Source organism: Triticum aestivum, chromosome 2D, assembly GCF_018294505.1.
Source record: "Triticum aestivum cultivar Chinese Spring chromosome 2D, IWGSC CS RefSeq v2.1, whole genome shotgun sequence".
NCBI classification, from domain to species: domain Eukaryota; kingdom Viridiplantae; phylum Streptophyta; class Magnoliopsida; order Poales; family Poaceae; genus Triticum; species Triticum aestivum.
The window spans coordinates 656,022,755-656,038,285 of NC_057799.1; the positions used below are offsets into that span (position 1 = coordinate 656,022,755).

Sequence of the window (15,531 nt, forward strand, 5' to 3'; positions counted from 1 at the left end):
ACAGGTTTCAGACTTAGCAGAAAACAGAGCATGGCATTAACAGAATTATGAAGGCATTTTTGTGAGCTCGATTCACTCATCACAAAGCAATGTATGACAAAACAAGTATACCTACAGCAAGACGGCATGTTCATGAAGCTAACCATGGCAAGATCAAGTTCATAGCATGTATCGATCAACTACAACAACCTTGGCAAAATTGAATATCATGTTAACATTCTGCCAGGAACATTTTATAGCAAAAGTAGAGCAAGATTGAGACATGCTAGGGCACTCCATAATTACAAATAGGGGCATGGATGGATAGAGAACAACTATATGTCCAAAACTTGCTTAATGAACATACCCAAAAGAAGCATGGATCTCACTGTAGACACATGGATACATGGCACCAAAATAACAGCAGGTAAAAGACAGCAAAATCCTAAGTTCCTGAAAACAGAAACATCACGAAGCCTAGTTTGCATGTTTGTGCTAGTCACCACATATATCACAAAAATACATGGCATACACCCTGTAAAGATGGCATGGCATACATCAAAACACCTGTAGAGCTCATGCCCATAAGATGCACACATCAAATGCAACAAAAATAACAAAACATCAAGTTCTGATAAGTAACAGCGGTAAACAGCATATAGCACTCTTGCATCAGAGATTTGGGCCTCAAGATGAACTCAAACGAGCATGGTACAATGGAACAAACTGAAGAGCATCTCGTGATGAACATTTCGATATATCATGCACGCAAAACGGAGCAGTATGCAATGAGATATGCCACGATGAACAAAGCAACATAATGTGATATATTCAGGACTTGGCAGAAAACAGAGGGGGAAATCGACCTCGATCTAGGGTTTGGTGGCACGCGAACCGAGGTTCACCGGATCTCGCCGGAGATTGAGGAAGGGCGGCCAGAGCTCGGACGGAGAGGGAGGAGGCCGGCCAGAGAAGGCGCGGGCGGCGGCGGCCACGGGAGGGGCGGCGCGCGGGGACGGGCGTCGGCGCGACGGGCGCGGCGGCAGCGGTCGGTGGCGGGGACGGGCGCCGGTGCGAGAGGAGGCACGGGCGGCGGCGGTCGGCGGAGGCGCTGGCGCGGGCGGCGGGAGGCGCGGGCGGCAGGAGGCGCGCTCGGGCGCGGGCGGCGACGTACGGGCCCGCGGGGGCCGGCGATGGGCTCGGCGGGCCGGCGGCGGTGGGAGCGGCGGCTTGACACGTGGCGGCGTACGATTGGCGCGGGCGCGGGCGCGGTTTCGTCCGGCGCGGACCGGACGCGTCCGGCAGCGGAGAGGGAGCGGGCTAGGGTTTCGTGTGCGCAAAAAATCCGAGGGGATCACCTATTTATAGGTAGAGGGAGCTAGGAGACTCCAAATGGAGCGCGGTTTTCGCCCACACGATCGTGATCGAACGACCGAGAGCATGGAGGGGGCTTAGATGGGTTATTGGGCTGTTTGATGGGGTGTTTGGCTGCAACACACAAAAGGCCTTTGCGGTTACCCGGTTAACCGTTGGAGCATCAAACGACCTCCAAATGGAACGAAACTTGACAGGTGGTCTACCGGTGGTGTACCAAGGCCACTTGGCAAGACTCGGTCCATTCCGTGAACGTTTAACACCCACTCACGAAAAGAGACAAGAGGGGTGCGCCGGTGCATGTGGGAGTGTCGGATTGCAAAACGGACAACGGAGAAAATGCTCGGACGCATGAGACGAACACGTATGCAAATGAGATGCGCATGATGACATGATATGAGATGCATGACATGAACAAAAAGCAAAACGAAAAACAAAAACCCAACCACGGAGGGAATATCATAACACATAGCCGAAAATGGCAAGAGTTGGAGTTACAAATGAAACGAATGGGTCTTGTCCATCACATCATTCTCCTAATGATGTGATCCCGTTCATCAAATGGCAACACATGTCTATGGTTAGGAAACATAACCATCTTTGATAAACGAGCTAGTCAAGTAGAGGCATACTAGGGACACTTTGTTTTGTCTATGTATTCACAAATGTACTAAGTTTCCGGTTAATACAATTCTAGCGTGAATAATAAACATTTATTATGAAATAAGGAAATAAATAATAACTTTATTATTGCTATCTTAATTACCGGGGCAACCCCACACGACGGACAGGACAGGACCTTATGTTGGACAAATGACTCTTGATGCAAGATGCGTGTAGGTCAAGACGTAATTTGGACACGTCCCCACTTTGATACATAGTAAGCACATCTTGATGGATGACTTTCAAAGCATAAATTAAGATCATGATGATCCCGAAACAAACATATGGTTGAAGCATAAGTCTTGATACACATGCCCCTATTTTTATTATAAGTGTTTTCAACGTCAGCTTGATTTACGATCCGGTCAAAGCTAAAATTTAATTCTATAGCAAAAACGTGTTTAAGACCCTAGCTTAAAGGGCACCATCCTTGCGTGGGTTCGATACCTCAGGATCACCTTCAGGAAAAAAAGACGAGGTTCATTTCTGCTCTATTTCCAGGTAAGTGAAGGAACTAAATCAAGGTGCTCATAGGAATAGGGTGTGCCTACATTTACAAAGGTGTATTGTGTGCAAAAAATTCAGTTTCACAGATGAAAAACACAAATATCAGTAAGAAAATTAGTACTTGCTGGTGCTGGAATGAATAATTGTGCTCCGAGTGAAGCAAAGAAAAAAAAAGGAAGAGAAAAATTGTGCCCAACAACCAACGAGCAACCCTCGCCGCCGCGCCACCACTTCCCCCCTGGAGAGAAGCACGCCGCCGCGGATCTCGCGCCGCATGAGGCCGACGCGCCCTCGCTACTCCTCCTCCTTGTGGTTGCGGCGTTAGGGCTCGGCATGGACGGCGACGGCGGGTCGGCGTCGGGGGGCGGGAGGTGGTACACGGGCATGTCGTCGGACAACATCAAGGGGCTGGTGCTGGCCATCTCCTCCAGCCTCTTCATCGGCGCCAGCTTCATCATCAAGAAGAAGGGCCTCAAGAAGGCCGCCGCCTCCTCCGGCGGCGTCAGGGCCGGTAACCAACTCCTCTCCCTCTTCCGCTCCGGCGATGCGCAATTCGGGTTGAAAAATCACTTCTTTTTCCCCCGATTCACCGCAGACCACCCTATCCTATCCTCTGCACAAAAATGCCATCCCCATTTCAACTCACCTGTCTGATGCCTATCTCGCTTTACTGTAATTCATACATCAAATGCTCAGAATTGGGTTTGTGATCCTCGTGCCGCACACTCGTTTACTCTGCTCGCTGCTCGGTCAACTTGTCTCAACATAACTTGTTGGTGCCCCCAAGCTGTTACTTAAATCTTGTGCTTCATGTGTATAACTAACTGTACTAAACAACTGATGCTCCATGTTATCACAGGGGTTGGTGGTTACTCTTATTTATATGAGCCTCTTTGGTGGGTTGGCATGATAACAAGTAAGCAACCAACCACTCTTCTCTATCTTCTACCCCCTCCGTCCCATAATATAACAACGTTTTAGATTGAAAAACCTTCTTATATTATGGGACAGAGGGAGTATTTTATTTTCTCTATGTAGATATCCTGTACCTTGTACATTTCTAAATTCCTTTGCAGTGGTTGTTGGGGAAGTTGCGAATTTCGTAGCTTATGCCTTTGCGCCAGCCATTTTGGTTACTCCTCTTGGTGCTCTCAGCATAATCATCAGGCAAGCCTTCTGGTTACAGGATCCTTCCTTCCTCTGTTTCCTGTAATGAGATTCTTACTGGTTTCATCATTAATCTGTACTGCAGTGCTGTACTTGCACATGTAATGCTGCGCGAGAAGCTGCACATATTCGGCATTCTCGGATGCGTCCTATGTGTCGTGGGATCCACCACCATTGTCCTCCATGCCCCGCAAGAGCGTCAAATTGAGTCGGTGACTGAAGTTTGGGGTCTGGCTACTGAACCAGGTATACGTTGTCTGCGTCTGTCCAATTTCTGAATGTTCCTTCAAGTGTCACTCAGCCCAACTAAAGTGTGATTAACAGCAAGTGCTAACCAACTGATGCTGTTTTTCAGCCTTCATGTGTTATGTGGGTGTAGTACTTGCTATTGTCGCTCTTCTTGTGTTCAAGTTTGTTCCGCTTTATGGACAAACCCATGTCATGGTGTACATTGGTGTTTGCTCTCTCGTAGGTTCCATCTCGGTATGTTGTTGTCTCTAGTTTTATATCCTTGTGTATATATCGTTCTCTAGTCGTATATTGTGTGAACGCGTTCATTGACCTGTGCAGGTCATGAGTGTGAAAGCTCTTGGGATAGCTTTGAAGCTCACCTTTTCCGGAACGAACCAACTCATATATCCACAGACATGGGCATTTAGTATGGTTGTCATCTCATGCATCATTACTCAAATGAATTACTTGAACAAGGTATATACTTAATTTCCTCCCACTGAACCACCTATCCCTGACCTAGCATAATATGTACTCCCTCCGTTCCAAAATAGATGACCCAACTTTGTACTAACTTTAGGTTGTTGGAGTTGTAAACTATAGTATAGACATAAACCAAGGAGAAACAGCATGCAGTTTCTATTGTTTTTCACCCCTTGTGTCAAAAACACTCTTATATTAGAGCCTCAACTGTCTGGTTCCTTGGTGGAGGCTATGTGTGTTATAGAGATATGATTAGCTGAAATACAAGTTCATTAATGGTGGCTGCTTTACAAATTCTTACCTCAGCTAACTGTATCAAAATAGCCGCACTTTCCTAACCAAGCCATTTTTAAAATGACAACTGATTTCCTCCCTGAATACATTGCAGGCCCTTGACACGTTTAATACGGCAGTTGTCTCCCCCATATATTATACGATGTTCACATCTTTAACCATCTTGGCTAGTGTGATTATGTTCAAGGTATGATGATTCTATTGCTTAAGCTATTATTTTGTTTCTTTCCGTCTTTCATGGCATTTCGTTCAGCTAGTACGGAGTACCTGTCAAGAAGTTCAAGTAGTATCTGTCAGAACATTTTAATTGTTGCTTCGCATGTCATTTCATTTGTATCCACGTGCAGGACTGGGACCGGCAAAATCCGACACAAATCGTGACAGAGATGTGTGGCGTCGTCACCATCTTCTCGGGAACATTTCTACTTCACAAAACAAAGGACATGGCTGATGGTACTACATTTTTCTTGTTCCTTCGTTGGTGACATGCTCTGAAACCTAGTTATCTGCTCTGTGCCACCGCAGGGCTTTCGAACTCTTCTTCATTCCGTCTTCCAACCATTTCATCGGCGCGGTCCTTCAAGCAAACAGATGAGTATAGCGAAGGGGTTCCTCTCAGATCGTCGGACTCGTTCCGGTCACTGCATTGATGCCCGGTCAGCCGCGCTGACCATCGATTTTCACCGAGCTAGGGCTCAGGAGCAAGCTTGTAATCAAATCTGTCTCGTGTGCGTTGTATCTCGGCTGTTTCGTATGTTCTGGGAGCATTGTGGCTGAGCCCCAAGGTATCTAAGTAGCAGGTTGTTAGCATAGCACCGGAGTGGGAGTTGTTCTGTATAATGGATGGATGGGTTATCAAGCAGGCAGGGTGCTGAAATTTTAACCTTGCTGTTGAGATGGTTTCATCCAATATGGTAGTTGAAAGTAAACTTAAATACATCAGCAAAATATTCATAATGTGATGCTGCAATCTCAGTCTTATGTCTGAAAAATTCACAACAAAGCCCGGTTTTTCTTCTGTTTATTGATTAGTACGTAGTGTGTATGTCTCAGATATAATATTACGTTTTACTTGATAATCCCAAAAGAAAATAGCTAAAAAAAATACAGTGGAAAAAATTGATATCAGAACACAACCTGTATTATCAACCATTATTCAATACATCAACTACATACACAAGACACAGCTACCATTACTCAAGAGACATCAGCGATTGCCGTGATGAACATTGCAGATTTATCTACATGCAGCAAGGAACCACCACAATGATTCATTGCAAACTTCTGACAGTCAAGCACGCGGTACATAATAAAACATTACCGGTAAGATTCAGACAGCTACGGTTACTAGAAGGCGTGAACCTTTAGGCACATTTTGCAGGTTCTACCAACAAGTAAGCTTAACTAACACCTGACAGTCCAGGGGTGAGTGACAACAGCTGCCAAGTACTACACAGACAGTGCTACATCACACTGCATAGGAAGGTCTCGTGGATCTACATACTAAGAAGGGCTCGAGGCCCAACATAGCTCGATAACATCATATCGAGTGGCATCAGGGGGGTTGTTCGGCAACACTGGTGGTCATCGAAGCACTTCGCCTTGGCTATTGGAGGGACGATCTTGTGAAGGACATCATGTATCTCCCAAGAATGTTGCTGATAGGAAGAGGCCCCCTGTCACCACAAGCATCACCATCATTAGTACTACTAGACAGTTCCCAAACAATTTCTAGGAAAAACTATTGGAAGTAGTCATATACTTGAGCAACTGTAACCAAGTAGTAATTCCTTAGAGCACATTCTTCTGGCAACTACATACAGCCATAATACTAAAGCCACTTGAACAGAGCGAATCCTTGGAGCACATTCTGGTATGTGCATTAATACTCTCACACCATTACAGATCACATAATTATCATAGCAATTCAATGATTCAATCTGCAATCATACTGAAACTAGTCCAAAGCATGGATGCAATATGACGAGAACAAGATTTCCTCAACGGCCATAGCCAACATAAAACAACTGAAACCGAGCTAATCCTTTTAGAGCGCATTCTAGCAACATATGCGCATTCCCACTCTGAAGTTATTACACGAAACTGAGAACACATAAATCCCACCTCTTATTTACAGTCGACATCTTGACAGTACAGCTATAAATAAATAAACCTTTGGGGAAAAAATTCATTACAATCTGTAATGACTTCAGATGACTAGCACGAGAATTTCGCAGCAGTTGCAAGTTTTCAATCAAAGATAGTCTGGACATGAGTAATCAGTTGTAATACATTGTACAGAAAGATAAAGCATGGGAGTGGATGTGTTGTGTTACCAGGCACGAGAATCACAGCTGTTATTACGGTTATCACCCATGACGAATACATGGCCTTGAGGGAGGCGCTGCAGGACGATGCACAGTTTCAGTATGGGAATCATCCGGGCATAGGTCAAGCAGATAACAACAAGGATGGACAACAAGGATGGAGTGGGAGGGAGAGATCGTCCACCATCTGAGACCCGTCATTTCATTTGGAAAGAACAATGGGGGTACTCAGGAAGTCAACAACACAGAGCAGCCATGCCACTTTTGGTCCTCCTCTTGCAGTAGTAGTAGTATAGTCATTTGTTTGTGTAGTAGCAATGGTCATACAAGTATCTCTGGACCTGGCAATAGCAACTCCTCAATGTTCTTCAAGGAGACAATGCTCACTCAGCAGGGTAATAGAAAGAGATGCAACAAACCATGGCTTCCATCGTGTACGACGCATGCGGTGCGGTGTAGTGTTCGTTCTGTGCAACACCGTTAACAATAAGCTGGCCTTGCCGGACCTGTAAAATAAGAGAGCACGTAAGAATGTTGAAGGACTAATATGGAAGCAGCATATATAATACTAAGCACGGACACGGGGACGGAAAGACGGGGATACGCATACAGGGACACGGGATACGGCTTTTTTCAAAAATAGCCATTCGGGGATACGGCAGGATATATAAGTATTTTAAAAAAATTAGATGAAAGATTGTTTTTTAGTACTGACATATGTTGCCTCATTTTTAGATGAAAGATTTGTTTTTCTTCGAGGATCACACGGTCACTTTACAGGACCCTGCACTCAGAGCCCATGTAGCTCTCCACTCAGAGCCCACATAAGGCCCAATTCCAGGAAACCCTACACAAGTGCTCCTCCAGCTGTTCCCTATCCCGTGCTCCTCTTTCCTCCCTGCCCCAGCCGCCAAGAACTGTAGCGAGGAGATGAACATTACACCGCACCGCATGCGTCGTACCCTCTTGCGTCTACATCTTCCCTTTCAATCCACCCAAATCTTCTTTCTCCCTGCCCGGAGCTTTTTCCTCGCCTTCTCCTCTCTGCCTGTATCTCCTTCCCTGCTAGCGACCGTCGAGGTTGCCAGCTCGAGCGTGGCATCCGTCGGAGGAGAGCTAAGCAGCGTCGTGGTCGCTGGAGGCCGGCTCCCGAGTCCCCCAACGTATCCCCACCGTATCTATGCCGTATCCTGATTTGTTTCATTTTTTTATTCAGATAAGATGGGATACTGCAGGATTCGCGTATCCCCCCGTGCTAGAACGGCAATACGGCAGTTTCTGCCGTATCCATGCTTTGTAATAGTATACGAATATGACAATCCTTGGTGAAGCAGCATGTGTGGATCAGCAGGATATATCAATCAGAAGGATGAATGAATGATACTGTATCAATAATGTGAGTACAAGACACTGTGATTGTCGCCTTTGCTCAATCAGCAGGATGACTAAATGGAAGAATGAACAAATAATAAGTACTGTACTTAGTAGTACCAAAAAAAAAGCTCAATCAGCAGAGGGGGGTGACTAAATGAAGGATTAATAAATGGAAGTAGCAATATCTATGAATGAATTGTACAGTAGTAATAAGGTGGGTGGAAGCAGGACAATGCTAGCGCCATCGCGTTTGCTCAATCAGCACAGCAGGATGAATAAGTGAAAGAATGAAGAGATGAGTAGTTGATGATTACCTCGATGAAGTCTCCAGGGGTGGCAATAACCCTCTTAATGAATACAACATCCTTACTGATGCCACAATTCTGCAGTAAAAATTAGGAGAAATGTAGCATCAGATTGACTGACTGACAAGTAGTAAAAATGGAATGGAAGAAGAGAAGAAGTAGAGGTAAAAAGCAGAGCAATGTACCTGCAGCGCGGTAGGCACCCTGAAGAAGACAATATCCCCCACAGACGGCCGCCGGAACATGCATGTAGCTCACCTGACCAAAATCAGAATCAAATCATCCATTCCCCATTTCATTCTTTGGTAGTAGGTCATGGCAGATCCAAGCCAGGCAAGCAGAATGGAAGAGATCTATCTACACCATCTAGCAGTGGCAGAGGGGGAAAAGAAAAGAAAAGGAAGCTACTTTCTCTGCGACGGCGCGGTCGCCGGGGCGGAGGGTGGGCGCCATGGACGCGGAGGCGACGAAGCGGACCTCGGCCAGGGCGGCGGAGACGAGGAGGACGACGAGGAAGAGCTTGAATCCGTCGGAGCAGCGGAGGCGCGCCAAGGGGACCCACCAGCGGTGCAGGAGGGCGGCGGAGGTCAGCAGCTGCTGGTGGCAGGGCAGCCAGTACGCCGGCGACAGCAACAGCGGCAGCGGCGCGATGAGGTCCCGCAGCAGACGCGGCGGCACCATCGCCATCCCCTTCTTCTTCTGTGTCTCTCTCTCTCTCTCCACCGAGAAGAAGAGGGAGTAATGGCTTCTTTTGTACGATTCGCCTAGAATCCTAAAAATCAATCCTTCACCTAGCTTCTCTCACTTTCTTGAATCCATATATTTTTTACAATCCTAGCTGTTTATATCCTAACTATCTAGGGTCGTAAAAAGAAAATATGGATTTAAGATTCTCGAAGAAGCTGGGTGGAGAATCGGTGGCCGAAGAGAGAGACCACGACTCTGGCTAGCAAGAGAAATGACCAATCTATCATCCACCTCTACCCAGAGCGCACCAAGATTTATGGCTTTAAAAAAAATCACATTTACATTCATGTCGTATGAATGATACAAATATATTTCAGTCATTTTTTCTTATATATTCAAACAGTGTCAATTTAGGACAGAGAAACTGGGCCTATCCTAACCCTTTCATGCTCTAAGCCGTTTCCGTAGCCAGAACCCGATCGGTTTTGGCACTTGGATGGTTGTCTTATGTCTTATCCCATGTTTTCTCGCTAATTGGGCTAAATGTGCTAAACTGTACCTACTCTAGTGGAAATTTCGGAACACTCTTGTTAGTTGGGCCTAGCCGTCACACAAAGCAGGGAAAATTTACATCTCGAGTCATTGTCAATATGTAGCACTTGAGTCTGCTTGGGAAAAAACGGCAGGTCGTTGCTCTTGACAAACCTAGGCACGCCTCTACCGTCGTCGTCGCCGCCGCTACTGATGATACGGGAAACAACCAGTACCCTCGGTAGGGTGGTGATTGTGGCCAGAAGTATCAGAAGGGAGTTCACACAAGGGGGTTGCCATGGTTCGGGCCGTCATGGTGAGGTAACAACTTATGCCCTGCTTTTGTGTTTGTATTGATGTGGGAACACCTCGGGCGAGGGGGTTACAAGATGAGGATGAATATGGCTACCGAGAGTATGGTCTATGGGATATATGATAATGCCTACCCCTAGCCTCACCTTATATAGGGGACAACCACTAGGGTTTACAGGGTCCCTAACCGACCTTGCGTTGAGGGCTACTTCTCTTGCATGCCAAGATGATCGCCTTGTGCCCTGTCAGGCCCCTCGGCCGGCTCCTGGAGATGTGTTGCCGCCAGGCCCCCGGGGTCCTGAGACCGGCCTAACACCAGGCTTCCTGACCGAGGGCCACCGTCAGTCTGTGCACTAGTAGAAAACAGGGCTTTGGTCACGGGCAATATTCACATTAGTCCCGGTTCAGTCACGAACCGGGACTAATGTGAGCATTGGTCCCGGTTCGTGCGGCTAAGGCATTAGTCCCGGTTCACCTGGGCCCTTTAGTCCCGGTTGGTGCCACGAACCGGGACTAAAGGGTGCGATGCCCATTAGTCCCGGTTGGTGCCACCAACCGGGACTAATGGGCTTTGAGGCATTAGTACCGGTTCGTGGCACGAACCGGTAATAAAGGTCCCATTTTCAAACTCTACCCCCCGGACCGCCTTTTCAGTTTTAGAAAAAACAAAAGAAAATGATGGAAATGTCAAAAAAAATAAAAAAATAAGTTTCCCATGTGATATGTGGTCTAGTTGTTGGGAAAATTTACAAATATGAATTTCGACTTTATTTGCAAAATCTCTCTGAAATTTGTAAAATGGGCATAACTTTTGCATACGAACTCGGATTAAAAAGTTTTTTATATGGAAAATCATCTACTCGAATAGTTACATCCGAACCCCGTTAAATATTTTCAAAATCCTCAAAAACCTAACAGAAAAAAGTTACGGGGCTTTCAAGATCTAGAGGCAAAAAATTTCAAAATTTTTAAAACTTACTAGTAACAGAAAAAAATATAGTTTCAAATTTTTTTTGGAAAAAATGTGGTCAAATCTGGTCAAACTGTGGTCATGTGGTCAAATCTGGCCAAACTGTGGTCAAATCTTTTTGGCTCGCCTGTTTCTGGAGGCTCGGCTTGTTTTGCCTCTGGCTCGGTCCAGCCCGAGCCTGGCTTTGGCTCGCCTGTTTCTGGAGACTCGGCTTGTTTTGCCTCTGGCTCGGTGAAGCCCGAGCTGGGTGTGCACTACTGTATTTAACTTTTGAACAGCCAAACATTGCAACGCATACATCCATCAGACACCGCCAAATGGACGATGGTACGTTCAGTCAACTTAACAATACTACAATGTCAATACATCAGAGGGGAAATACTACAATGCCACTGAATTTTGGACGGCATGGTGCATCAATCGATCAATAAACAGAGCTAACTAAATTGTCGACAGCAACAGTCCATCAATGAACAGAGCAAACTGAATTTTCGACAACAACAGTCCATCAATACATCAGAGCAACATAATTTTGGACAGCAACTGCATTTCGAACCACTCTGTCATCAGCAGCATAGATCAACAGAGAGAAAAGGGAAGAGATTGGGGATGGTGGAGGCCTGGAGGTGAAATCACGGAGCGACGAATGGGCATGTACCACGTCGGAGTCGACGGCGAGGCATCCAGCATCGGGCGCGGCGAGTAGGACGACGTCGAGTGGTGGTACTGGCAGGACAGCGGCGGCGCAAACCCTAAGCAGCGTCGGGTGCATTCGCTCGCCAGGGGAGGCACATGTGAGTCGGGGTGCTCTGTAGTGGGCTTGGGCTGCTATTTCTAGACAATGGGCTGAAAATTATTTAAAGAAACTTAACTGGGATGCAAAACGAGCCCCCGAGCTGGACCGAGCAAAAACCGGCTCGGCTTGGTCGTCGAACGGGCCGAAATTTGCAGCTCGGCTCGGCCTATTTTCTTGTCGGGACGAGCTTAGTCGGGCCGAGCTGGAGCAAGTTTCGGGCTGAGCCGAAAAGCTCGCTCGAGCGTCTAGTCCTAGTTACTGCGGCGTGCAGCAAGTTCAACCTGGGCTACATGTGCATTCCAGGCAGCTATTCCATCATCCTGGACATTGTCTTCAGGCATCACTCCATCCATCATCGATGGTCATCCTCGGGCTGTGCCTCATCAGTTACTAGTTTTATTTTATTTAGTTGTTGGTTGAATCTCAAAGTCAACGGGACCATGTGATGTTTAAGCACAATCAATCAACGACAATGCAGAGGACTTAATCTTGTCTATCGACCTTGTAACGGACTCCAGCGCCTTCACCGACTTGAGCTTGGCCTCGTGCAGCTGAGTGCGCTTGAGCTGCAGCACCCTCTTCTCCTCCTAGAGCAGCTGGGCGTGCTTGAGCTCTTCCTCCTCCACCAGCAGCCGGGCACGCTTGAGCTCCTCCCGCCGTACCCAGTTCTCCTACTGTGGTTGAGCCGCTCCTCCTGCAGCTTGAGCTCCAACAAAAACATCCTGTCCATGCAACATGGACGGTTAGCCCCAGCCCCAGGGAATCATGCATGCATACATATATAAGGCCATGCACAAGTACAAATTGTTTGTTGTAACAAATGTCCCTGCCACTATTGTTGATAAGCATTCAAGAGGGATTCTAGCAAAGCAAATATGGCAGCATGTGAGTACTGCTAGCTGTGCAAATGACAGTTCCCAAAGTTGTTCATGTTACAAAAACTGATTCCTGCAGAATTGACTGAGCATGACAATGTAACCAACCACAACGACTGGTCGTGCATTTTATATAAGATGAACAACCCTGTGGCCAATATTGTTGGGCCACATCGTCTCACCTCATGTCTCGATCCCTATATAAGTCGTTCCCATTTTCCCTACATACAGTAATGCAGATGGTATTGGTAGCTAAACAAATTCACCCACATAAGTAAATCATCACCTCAAACAGAATCGCTGTGGTGGTTTAACACCACTATTTTTGTTCACATATTGTCCTTAACAGGAAACATACACATTTTTTTGAGGGAAAAACATACACATTTGCTATGACAAAGATCATCCTACTACGTACAGAGGTAGGGACAAACAATGTTTCCTTGTATGTACTCCCTCCGTTCCTAAATATATCTAAGTCTTTCTCACCATCACCGTAGAAAATTCTTATGGGCAAGTAGAGAGGAGAGATCAGTGAGAGTGGGCTCACCTTGAAATCTGCGGCAAGAGAGGAGGGGCTTCACTTTCACTTTCACTTTCACGCGGAGGAGGAGGAGGAGGAGGCTGGACCTGGACCTGGACCTGGACGACGCCGGCGACGGATGCGTCGGTGGTGGAGATGGGGGAGGACGAGCGGGACATGAGGACACACAGAGGGAGAGAGCACCCCTGCAGGTGGAGAGCGCGTGGCGGCGGTAGGGTGTGGAGAGGGACTGAGGGAGGGAGAGGCGGCGCAGAGGTTTCTCTTACGGGAACAAAACAAGACGTAGGCCCAGCCCATTAGACCCATTGAGACAGTCCACACGATCAATCATATATCCTCTAGTTTTTGCTCAAAAAAAAACTATCCTCTAGTTTGTCTCATCCTCTAGTTTCTCAAAAAAAATTAAAAAAATCCCATGCGTACTCTCTTCCCCTAAAAAAAATAGCTTCGTTTCTCTCCTTCCCGGATCATTTTTATTTACCTATAGGTCATCTCCAACGGCAACCCGTATGTTTCTCCCGCATCCGTCCGTGGATACGGATGCTGGAGGCCGCCATCCAACGCTAGCCGTATACATCCAGCCTCACTCTCTTTTTAAGCCCACACGATCAAATAACCCCATACATAGATTGCAGACCCTCAAATAGCCGCATGCAGCACTAGTTCAAATTTAAAAAAGATCAAATATTACATCCCAACATTGTTGTCCCCTTTAACCGCCAACGCTTGAAGACAGTCTTGCGCATCCGAAAACGCCAACAAAAATAGTCAGTAAAGAGTACATCCGTCAAAGTAGTCGCCCATCAGTATCAAATGACCGCGTGCCTTGTTGCGGTTGAGTACTCGATGACCCTTGATCGAGCCCTTGAAATTGAGAACAAGTTCCTTCGCACGCTCCACGTCTTCAAGGACCGCCAACATTATCGCCGTCTCATCCGAGTACTCCTCTTTGTTGGACAAGCCATCCGACGACTCAACATAGTGCTCATGTATGTACTTCAAATCGCAACCCATAGTGCTCGTACAAAGCGGCTCAGTACCACACCTTTTACTTACCTCTGGATTTGGAAATCAAAGTGCACCATGAAGATCAAGGTGCTTGGCTGGCTACTAGTGTATGACCATCTTAACACAAAGAACATGTTGATCAGATAGCACTATATTATCGAGGGAGGTACTAACTGTCTCCTTTATGATGACCGTCGAGCTAGAAGAAACCTTGGAACACATGATATTCCCTTGGAATCACCTGGCCCACACATGGCTTCATACTGGACTGGATTGCTCACTCAAAAAATCATTGGGGCCACCTCCTATTGATGGAAAACTTCCTAGTGGTGGCCTGGGCCATTTGGAAGGAGAGAAATGCCAATCACTTCAGAGGGATCTCACCTTCTTTTCTCTCCTGGAAAAACAGGACGACGAGTAAGATCTTGGAGGACAGTATCGACACCACGGGATCCCCGTATTGCCCAAGTCAGCTTGGCAACGACCTAGATTGGAACTACCTCTTGTAAAACCCACCATGCACATATAAGGGGAAGGCTAGTGGGATCTCATTCTCATCTACTTCCATAGACCTAGACTCTCGGTAGTAACTCATCTACACTATTGTAATCCCTCGCATGAGGTATACCCACTATGAATAACAACACAAAGGATGACATAGGTTATTTCTCCTCACCGGAGGTCCGAACCTAGGTAAAACACCTGTGTGAACTCAGATTTGGTACTTCCGGCCACATTAGCAACCCCTGTGCGAACCAGATTATGCACCATATCAGCTCCTCTTTCATTCCTAGTATAAAATATGTGACCAACATTGTTTCACTGATTGCACCGTCATATAACCGAACCTGATACACACACCAATTGATTCAACACCAGCAATTATCTCATGCAACTATGGTGCACATTCACAACGAATTCCTACAAAAATGTTATGCCTGAAACATGTGCGAAACATTTCTTTAATAGCATTTGCGATGCTTACGCGGACCCCGTAGGGGGAACAGACGAGCTTATGTATTGTTTTTCACGATTTAGGGAAGATTCTAAAAGGTTCTTCTCCTGAGAGTTTTTTCGTTGTTTGCTCTTGTTTCATTTTGGGAT

The 15,531-nt window shown here is 46.6% G+C and overlaps 3 protein-coding genes across 6 annotated transcripts; 1 reads left to right on the top strand and 2 right to left on the bottom strand.

Annotated features, from left to right (window-relative positions):
* The first annotated feature begins 2,688 nt into the window (after nt 1-2,688).
* On the top strand, nt 2,689-5,655 carry LOC123055441 (probable magnesium transporter NIPA4). Of its 2 annotated transcripts, none has more exons than XM_044479462.1 (9): nt 2,689-3,034; nt 3,383-3,439; nt 3,600-3,690; nt 3,776-3,936; nt 4,046-4,173; nt 4,261-4,398; nt 4,793-4,885; nt 5,046-5,151; nt 5,201-5,655. In XM_044479462.1, exons 1-9 carry the CDS (start codon nt 2,857-2,859, stop codon nt 5,473-5,475), a joined length of 1,227 nt encoding a protein of 408 aa, XP_044335397.1. In that variant the 5' UTR covers nt 2,689-2,856; the 3' UTR covers nt 5,476-5,655. The 2 variants fall into 2 exon arrangements, with proteins under 2 accessions (XP_044335397.1, XP_044335398.1); XM_044479463.1 differs by having other exon boundaries at nt 2,693-3,034; nt 5,224-5,655.
* Nucleotides 5,656-5,817: 162 nt separating this feature from the next.
* On the bottom strand, nt 5,818-9,450 carry LOC123055442 (chloroplast processing peptidase). 3 transcript variants are annotated; one of them, XR_006426642.1, is made up of 7 exons: nt 9,113-9,450; nt 8,890-8,962; nt 8,714-8,782; nt 7,445-7,531; nt 7,210-7,360; nt 7,035-7,102; nt 5,818-6,374 (listed from the first exon to the last, which is right to left on the bottom strand). XR_006426642.1 is itself a non-coding variant. In XM_044479465.1 (6 exons), the coding sequence occupies exons 1-6, from the start codon at nt 9,389-9,391 to the stop codon at nt 6,305-6,307; spliced, it is 642 nt and encodes a 213-aa protein (XP_044335400.1). In that variant the 5' UTR covers nt 9,392-9,450; the 3' UTR covers nt 5,818-6,304. The 3 variants fall into 3 exon arrangements, 1 of the variants encoding a protein (XP_044335400.1); XR_006426641.1 differs by having other exon boundaries at nt 7,210-7,366; XM_044479465.1 differs by lacking the exon at nt 7,210-7,360 and having other exon boundaries at nt 8,890-8,956; nt 9,111-9,450.
* Nucleotides 9,451-12,421: 2,971 nt separating this feature from the next.
* LOC123050881 (uncharacterized) lies at nt 12,422-13,640 on the bottom strand. The gene is made up of 2 exons (XM_044473603.1): nt 13,426-13,640; nt 12,422-12,722 (listed from the first exon to the last, which is right to left on the bottom strand). Exons 1-2 carry the CDS (start codon nt 13,575-13,577, stop codon nt 12,524-12,526), a joined length of 351 nt encoding a protein of 116 aa, XP_044329538.1. The 5' UTR covers nt 13,578-13,640; the 3' UTR covers nt 12,422-12,523.
* Nucleotides 13,641-15,531: the final 1,891 nt, after the last annotated feature.

What these genes read in the sequence shown, in the direction of transcription:
- LOC123055441 (XM_044479462.1), top strand. Translation starts at nt 2,857, where the DNA reads ATGGACGGCGACGGCGGGTCGGCGTCGGGGGGCGGGAGGTGGTACACG. An exon ending in GCTCTCAGCATAATCATCAG is followed by an intron (nt 3,691 to 3,775) that starts GCAAGCCTTCTG and finishes TCTGTACTGCAG; the next exon opens with TGCTGTACTTGCACATGTAA. An exon ending in CTAGTGTGATTATGTTCAAG is followed by an intron (nt 4,886 to 5,045) that starts GTATGATGATTC and finishes ATCCACGTGCAG; the next exon opens with GACTGGGACCGGCAAAATCC.
- LOC123055442 (XM_044479465.1), bottom strand. Translation starts at nt 9,391, where the DNA reads ATGGCGATGGTGCCGCCGCGTCTGCTGCGGGACCTCATCGCGCCGCTG. An exon ending in GGGTGCCTACCGCGCTGCAG is followed by an intron (nt 8,783 to 8,889) that starts GTACATTGCTCT and finishes TTTTTACTGCAG; the next exon opens with AATTGTGGCATCAGTAAGGA. An exon ending in CCCCTGGAGACTTCATCGAG is followed by an intron (nt 7,532 to 8,713) that starts GTAATCATCAAC and finishes CTTATTTTACAG; the next exon opens with GTCCGGCAAGGCCAGCTTAT.
- LOC123050881 (XM_044473603.1), bottom strand. Translation starts at nt 13,577, where the DNA reads ATGTCCCGCTCGTCCTCCCCCATCTCCACCACCGACGCATCCGTCGCC. An exon ending in CTCTTGCCGCAGATTTCAAG is followed by an intron (nt 12,723 to 13,425) that starts GTGAGCCCACTC and finishes TTGCATGGACAG; the next exon opens with GATGTTTTTGTTGGAGCTCA.